This window comes from Zonotrichia albicollis, chromosome 9 (assembly GCF_047830755.1).
Source record: "Zonotrichia albicollis isolate bZonAlb1 chromosome 9, bZonAlb1.hap1, whole genome shotgun sequence".
In the NCBI taxonomy this organism is placed as follows: domain Eukaryota; kingdom Metazoa; phylum Chordata; class Aves; order Passeriformes; family Passerellidae; genus Zonotrichia; species Zonotrichia albicollis.
Window position 1 is genome coordinate 29,917,236 of NC_133827.1, and position 8,438 is coordinate 29,925,673.

Here is an 8,438-nt window from a genome sequence, read left to right on the forward strand (position 1 = left end):
ATGTGAAAATAACCTATTTAGCACCTCCAATAATTTCAGTACTATTCAATGTTACAAAAGATCCAATTGTCCCCAAACCTTCCTCTAATAAAAACATTATAATAATAAACTCCAGCAATATTCACTGACTATAACAAGATCCTCAACTTGCTGCCTAGAATTTCTGCATTCTTGAGGCAATCTTACTCAGCAGAGTCTGAAAGGCTCTAAGGCTTCAGTAACCTCTGAAAATGGGAAGGCCTGAGCTGATTGGGAAAGTTAACTGAGCCATCATGGCACGTGCTCTATTAACATACTGCTGAAATAGAAGTTCTGGCTTCCCCAAAAGCAAGGACTTTTGGTTTCAGTTCAGAAGAGGAGCTTGTGTTTAACTGTGTTTGATTTCCAGTTAGCCAGCAAGTATAGGAAATAGTCCCAAGGTAGCTTAGAGAGGAGTGAGAAGGAGCAAGAAGGGCTCCAGAGCTGCCACACACAGCTGAGCTGAGACCCCACTCCAGGCAGCAGGAATTTGGTCAGTCCACTCCAAAGTGGAGCAACTTTGAGGAGTGCTGACCCAATCCAGTCTACTTCAGCCTAAAATCTAGGCTTGTTTTCCTAATTTGGTTCAGAAAGCCAATGAGGACAGAGATGAGAAATCTGCAGACTGAGTTTTATATTCCTAAAATTTTCATTCTGAATCACACTGCTGAGAAACCTGAACAAAGAGTTTTCATGGAATCATGAACTTTTCTCAAAATTTTCAGAGACAGGACTTACTTTTCTGAGGTGTAAAAATATATTAACAGCATTTGTAATATGTTTTGTTCAATTAATAAGGCTCATACAAACTATGGTTAAAAGCACCCTCATGTTTACTGGGAGAAGCTCTTTGGTTTAGGAAGGATTACTCCTTTAGGAAGGGTTTTATTGTTTTAAATTTAAAATTTCCTACACTGGGTGTTTAGTGCTAGGAAGAGCCAGCACATAAGCACAATTTTCAAGGCAGGTCTTCATGCAAAAGCACTCTAAGTGAAACAAATGACACTGCTTACACAATAAAATTCAACACATTGAACCTTCCCTGGTCAGATTTACCATCTTATACCAAAAAGCCTGTATATGCACAGCTACAAAATTAGATAGATAGATAGATAGATAGATAGACAGACAGACAGACAGATAGATAACCACCCTACTTTAGGCAAGAAGGGTAGCACAACCAACTGCATTACCAGCATATGTAGAGATTCTCTAGAATTCCCTTTTTCTGGCACCAGTGCACATGGAGTTAGTTCTTGTCAAGAAAATGAATGCTTCTGAAGTAGCAAACAACCTTATGTCTCTAGCTATAGCTGTAATATTTTTAATTTTAGAAGTCTATTTTAATATGGTAAACCTCAGTATGACACCCATTAAAAGCAGATCTTAATTAAGCAAAAATATTATGTGTATAAACAGAAGTCTGCCTCATATGCTTTTCTGTCAGAAGTGTTACTTTTGGATGCAAGGGTTTTTCTTCCTGTATTTTCAAAAAGATAAATATATCTGTACCTTTTCAAGAACCTGTAGCTTCTGAAAAGGTAAAAGAGTTCCTAAGCTGAGAGAACTCACCTGCAGAATAATTATCTCCCTATTTGAAGATAAATATCAAATACCTTACCAAAGTGAAATAAGTCTACCCCATGGTTCTATAAATGGATATTTTCCTTTGGTGTCTTCATAATTTGGCTCACCAATGATGAGAATATTGGGAACAAGCTGTTTTAACTGAAAACAAGAAATCAACAACTAGAAAAGATACCACACATTTTTGAGCCTGTACTAAAGGAAATTGACTCGAAACTGACACAATTCTCAAGGTGATGTCAATTGCAGGCCCTTGGTATTCATTTAATTAAGGTTCTACACATTATTACACATAGCTGGTTGAAGCAATGGAAAATGCCACATTATGGAAGATAGAAAATATGAAAATGGGCTTTTTCAGGGACTGTTTTAGGAGGTCACATGTGGTTACAACTTTTGTTACAGATTCAAAGTTCTTGCAGGTACATCATTTAAAATGTAACACTTGCAATGTTACTGGCTGTTCACACTGCTTGGTTACTGATCTAATTCAAACCATTTAAAGCCATAATTCAAGAACAAGGTCAAGCTTGTAGATTGCTAAACTAAAACTTTATTGAGAGGACTAAAAGGAGAGGATAACAAAGTTTCAAATGAAAAATTAATATTACTTATTCTTTAGTATCCAAATAGACATCATAAAAAAGTACCCTTTCAATTTCTAAATCTTATTTAGTTTCTAAAACCTTTTAATATCTAAAAATATGAAACACTATTAAAATCTGTAGTTTTCAGGAATATTTAATTTCCTCCATTATAAACTCGAAGATGTATTTCTGTGCATAATGCTATTTACTGCTTGAAAGAACAGCATTTGATTGCCAAGTCAAAAATTATACTAAAAAAGATACATGAAGTTGACAGCAGATCCTGACTACAACCTTCACAAACCTACCTACTATGGGCAAACAAGTCTTGGATATAGTGCAGTAACTTGGCAGAAAAAGCAGAAAATAAATGGATGAAGTTTGGTGAGGATTTTTTTAGTGTTGTTCAACTTAAATTAAAAAAAAAAAAAAGGACCCAAACCAGAAACTAAAAGTAGCACACCTTCTGGAAGAAGCATCTATAAGAGCAATAACTTGGTATAGTTGAGCCTGAAACTTGCTGCCAGAACAGCATTGGCTATTTCATTTGGGAGCACATCACAACTTCTATAAAATGCACACTTTAAATTCAGCCATAAAGCAATGACCAAGAGAGAATTCCAGGTAAGTCTAACCCCCAGCACAACTGAACACTTCATCCAGCCTTCCCCCAGATCTTCATGGACACAAGACAAGCAGGAGCCAGCTCAAGGCCTTCCCAGTAACTGCAGCCATGCTCCAGATGACATCTTTGCAGGGAGTGTCCCCATCCTTACCCCCACCGTGCAGCAATCACACCACAGAAGAAGGGGCTTCCAGGAAAACAGCGGCCAGGAGCAGCTGCCAGGAACAAGAACTCCCCTGACATTTGCACAGAAAGTAGCAGGTTAAAGGAGAAACACCCAAGTTGACAGCATAAATGGCTTGGCAAGTACCAACCTTCTGCCAGATGGTTTGGGAACATATGTATGGAACCAATAAACCATCACACAGGGACCCAGGAAATGCAAAGTTAATGCAACATGCCCAAGAAGCACCTGCTGTGCATGCACAGATGAACTGAACTCAACAAGAACAAGGGTCCTGTGGCTGCAATGTGCAGCTTCTCCCAAGCCCAGAAAACAGGTCACACAGCCCAGCCAGGCAACAACACACTCCTCCTTTCTGCTCCTGCAGAACAAAGCCAGCACTCAGGAGCTGCCTGCTCCTTCAAGTCCACTGCTACTACTACTAGCTGTAGAGTTATCAACAATGAAGATTCATATGTGGATATGAGGAGAAACTACACCTTGCAGTTTGAATATCAAAGGCAAACAGATGGGTATTTTTACAATGAAGGGGACAAACAGAGTACTGCATGGACCTTGTAGAGTTTTAAAATAAAAAAACTCACACATACACACAGCCAGAACAAGAAAAATGGCAGTCAACACTGAAGTTTTCTGGGTGAAAATAAAAAGCTCTGCTGCTCCTGCTGCACATTAAATATTTGACACAAAATTTCAACATTCTGATGTGCCAAAGAGTGAATCCGTTCACACATGCCCCATAAGGATTATGTTTAGCTTCTCATCATGGAGTTGATGAGCATCAGCTGTGTAGTGAAGGGAAATGCACAGTTCCCATAAGGAAAAGTCTTTTAAGTGACCTATTTTCACAACTACCCTTCATGAAGTTACATGTTAAGAAAAGAAACCAGCACAACTACTGTCTTCTGAAAATCTACACAAGATGAAATAAATACTCCAGAAGAAAGCATTCAGTAGCAATGCATGTTTATGTTTTGCTTCCACCACAACAGAGGTTCAAAGAAGCTGCAGTCCTGAGAAGGAAGATGTGCACCCTGGCACAGTAACCATGTAGTAAGTGCAGTAACAAATATAGCTACAATGTTTGCCATTAGCCCAATTCAGACACTGGTTACTATTAAAAGACAAGGATGCAGAAGAAATTTTATTCTTGAGGGTAAACTAACAGTAGCTGTCATAAAGATAGGGACAATCAATCAAGAAGAAACCACTTCTCACTGTTGCTCTGCAGAAGTTTCCAAATAAAGACAGGATTCTGCAAGTTCTATTTATGCTCAGGGTTTTTTTCCAAAGAGACCAGCAGGAAATTCAAAATTACATGTGAGTGCTTCTAAGAACTTATGGGAACATATCAAGTCAAGCACTATAAGGACAGTAAACTGAGATTTAATAGTGCTTTCACAGTACTTTAATATGCAACAAAGGAGAAGAGATGACTGTAGTACTCCCTGAAGCATTAGAGGCTTCTTCTCATTTACTTTAGGTTGAATCTGCACTTCAGTTATACACTTTGTGATGTTTTTAGAGACTCTTCAACAGGAATTGCCTGATTTCTTATACTAAACATATTTCAAGTAATTCACTAACCTGTTACATACAGACAGAAAAAACCCCACCCTCCTTAGAAATTTATCAGGTGAACAAAGATGCATGGAGAAACAATCTAAAGAAATCTAGGACATCTCACAATTAAAAACTACTCCACAGTTTTAAGCAGTTTGGACCAGTTAAAAGCCTCAAATAAAGAAAGTACGTGTAACAAGTGAACTGTTGATCTGTAACAACACGTGTGTTACTATGCAAAACAAAAACACAACAAGAAGCACATGGCTTCTAACTCACGGGCGAAACACCTTTTGCTCTTAACACCACAAGTGACAGCATCGGCAAGAACCGACCGGCTTGCGCACGAACTGAAAGAAGCCGAGCTTTACCTATCAAAGCCTGGAAAAGGTTACTTTGGAAGATACTGATGACACGCTCGATGGAGTTCCGCAGCTGCCGATCCTCCGCCTGGCTCAGCTTGGAGCGGTATTCCTCCAGGAGGCGCAGGGCTCGCTGGGTATCTGCAAGCGGAGAGCAGACACACGGCTGACCGGGGCGCACCGGGCACAGCACCGGGATGCAACAAGCCCCCGGGGCCGGGACCGCCCCGACGCGGCGGCGGCTCCTTTGTTCGCAGCCGGGAGAGCGCGGGCGGGACGGAGCCCTGAGTGCGCCCACAGCCCCGCGGCTCCCGCCGGCGCCCCCCCGCCCGTCCCGCCGCGGCAGGCAGGCGGCTGTCAGCCGGCGGCTCCCGGGCTCCGTTCGCGGCCGTGCGGCGCTCACCTTGCTTCCTGACGGGCATCGCGCCCGCGCCCCCGCCCGGGGCTGCCCCGGGGCTCCGCCGCGCGGGCCGGGAGCGCGACCCGGGGCAGCGCGGGGGGCGGCGCCCCCTGCCGGCCGGGCGCGGGGGGGCGGCGGCCGCCCCGCCGGACCGACCCCGCCGCCCGGCGAGCGAGCGGCTCCGCGCGGGGCTCCCGCCGGCGCCGCCGCGGCGCCTCGGCGCGACGCGGGGCAAGCCGGGCCGGGCGGCGCCGGTTCGGAGCGGGCGGGCGGGCGGGACAGCGCGGTGCAGGCGGCGCGGCGGGCCGGGGCCGGGCCGGACGGGGCTGGGGCGCTCCCGCCGCCTCCCGCCCGCACTGCTCGGAAATTCCAAACTTTCCAGCCAAAATGGCGGCCTGGAGGCTGGGGGAGCGCGCCCCCCCCACGTGACCGGGCCCGGCGGGCGCCCAATCAGGGCCCGGCGCGGGGCCGGTACCTTGGCGGGGGGGGGGAGGAGGCAGGTGAGCGCTCCCCGCCTTAAAGGGGCCGCCCCGCCCCGCCCCGCCCGCCGCGCCCGCGCCGCCGGGCCCAGCGCCGGACACCGGTACCGGGAACGTGATAGGAACCGGCACGGCGGAACCCGCACCGAGCCTCCCCGCAGCCGATCGCCACCGTCCCCGGCACGCAGCTGGCAGTGCCCGGCGTGGGCTGAGGGAGGGCGGGGCGGCTCCAGGTGTGCCGGTACCTGCGGTACCGCTTGTCCCGGTTCCACCGCGGGAGTTTCTGGGCAAACTCGCACCAAAGGAGTGACGGTGCCGTGGGAGTGCCGGGCACGGAGCGGTCCTGCCCTGCAGAAGCGCGGGCAGAGCCGTGCCCGGGAGCCCGGAGCCGCGTTCGGTCAGGGCAAGGGACACACGGGAGGACAGAGATACCGCGCAGACCCTGCCGGCTCCTCCACAATAACACGGAGCACTGGCACCCACCTGTTGCTGGGGTTTTTCCCCTCAGTTATCCTGGTGAAGACTAGGATGAGGAGGAAGGACTCGAAGAAAGATAAAGAAATAGCTTTGCCTCAGTTAACAGAGAGCATAAGGTCATGGGTGAAAGCATGAAAAGCCTTGCTTCCTGGAAAGTTTCAGAAATGGGCTGTATAGGCTGACATCGGGCACTGGTCAGAATCATGATAGTTACTTTCTCAAAACTGACATGAAAATGGCAAGGAGTTACCTCCAAAGGCAAAACAGCTTGTTTCTTTGTAAGGTGGCAAAGAGCTAACAGAGCATAGAAATGTGTGAGCTAAACGGTCTTTGCAGCATATTCTATATACCCATCAAAAGGAAATGTATGTTAAAGCTGGTGGATGTAGAGGTAACTCTAAGAATGTTAACTTATCTCTCAATCACATGGACAGAGCCTGTGATCTGATACACTTCAATCCCTGTATGTATACACGTATGAGAGGCAGAAAGAGACTTGAAAGTTCAAGGCAAATACTGCTGATATGATTTTTTTTCTTTTCTTTTTTTTTTTTTTTTTTTTTTTTTTTTGATCCAAGCTCACATTTCTATTTACACTTTTTAGATTTAAGCACAACTGGAAAAGTTCAAGAACTTATCCACAGAATCTAAAATGAGTCTCTGGCAACTTTCACAAATTTGAAGTCTAAAAATCAGAACCAGGTTTCTCTTTGGCAAAGACCTAATCTAAAGAAAACTTACACCATGACAGATCTAACCCAGATCTAGAAAAGGCCTCTCTCTTTTCCCTTCCCAATAGTCCTGTGTTTTGTTCTTTGATTTGTGCCAGGAGTTTCTCCTGCTCCCAGAGCTGTGTACTGTGAAAGTGCTCACACATCTCATTGAAGCAAGCAGAACACACATTTAGTGCTCACACATATTGCCCATTTTTCTCCTTTCTTGTTGTATTTTCATATCTCAGAATTTTGGCACCAGCTGGTACCAGTTCAGATATTTTGAAATGAAAGCAGGCTAAGAAGGGACATTGGCAGAAGCCTCCATCATCTGGCCTCATCAGTTTTCAGTGTTTACAACAGCAATAAATGTGCTGTAAAGGGGCAATAGCCCTCTTGATGTCAGAGGAATATATATACAGAGGGAGAGGAGAACAATCTAAATTTAGCTAGCAGAAAAGAAACATCTGCAGCATTTTGGTTGGTTTTGCTGACTGACAAAAATGTATTATTACAAAACAAAAAATAAAATGTTGTTTTGGTTTTTTTTACTATTAAAGGAACCACCATAAAGAAACTACTTTTTCATACACAGTATTTGATGTTTCCAAGTCTTTTTTTATTTTAAATAAGAGATAATCCCATTACATACGGTCACTGTGTTGGGGATAGAGAAATAATCCCATATATAACACCCTGAGACAGCATTTCTCACTTGTTACTAATGCTCTAGGAAAAAAAAAAAAAAGAAAACATCAAAGAGGGGCTCAGGGTGATGGATCAGCAAGTCAGGAAGCAATTAGGTGAGCTTTATTGTACCTCAGAGAACGATGTTGGTTCCTGGCACTTCTGTTTCTGTTCTAGGAGTGTATTTGCTGATTGAAAGCAGTTGAACCAGAAAGCACAGAATTAAACTTCAGTATGAAAAGTGGGCTTGAAATTCCAGCACAAATAGAAAATATCCCATGAATGGCAAATGACTTTTTTACTAGCAACATTGCAGCTAGAGCCAGTGTTGCAAAACTGTCCTGTGTTACACATCATCTTTTTCAGGCTCCAGCTTTCAGGAAATTGTGTAGCTCCCTTGGAGGAAGGGAAAACTGAGTGTGAAGCAGAGCATCATTTGTGCCACAACTTGAACAATATCATTTAAATCAAACCACTACAGGCAGCATACAGAAAAGCTTGTACTTAAATTGCGACTGATGTGGTCAGTGTAGAAGTCAGCTTTACACTGTGCTTAACACGCCCTGGCTGTGCTCCAAAATGACCCTTGGCAGAGGAACTCCAGCACAATTCCACAAGGCAGCAGCCCATTTCAGTCCTCAGATGCATGTGAGGATGTGACCAGTGGCCCTTTCTCACTGCCCTCAGATTTCCCTGTAAAATCCCCTTTGCAGCTGCTGCCAGGAGCATGTCTGGGGTGTTCTGCTGGGCTGGTCT

At 45.0% G+C, this 8,438-nt stretch overlaps 1 protein-coding gene across 16 annotated transcripts in view; it reads right to left on the reverse strand.

Annotated features, from left to right (window-relative positions):
• DLG1 (discs large MAGUK scaffold protein 1) overlaps positions 1–5,732 on the reverse strand; it is a 140,734-nt gene extending 135,002 nt beyond the window's left edge. For 12 of the 16 annotated variants that reach the window (XM_074547171.1, XM_074547169.1, XM_074547167.1 and 9 more), the window contains exons 1-2: positions 5,330–5,731; positions 4,936–5,067 (exon numbers count right to left, since the gene is read on the reverse strand). In XM_074547171.1, coding sequence (XP_074403272.1) covers positions 4,936–5,067; positions 5,330–5,348 — 151 coding nt within the window. In that variant the 5' untranslated portion in view covers positions 5,349–5,731. Of the gene's footprint in view, positions 1–4,935; positions 5,068–5,329 lie in introns of all 16 variants that reach the window. The other 4 variants (XM_074547157.1, XM_074547154.1, XM_074547155.1 and 1 more) reach the window with 1 other exon arrangement.
• Positions 5,733–8,438: the final 2,706 nt, after the last annotated feature.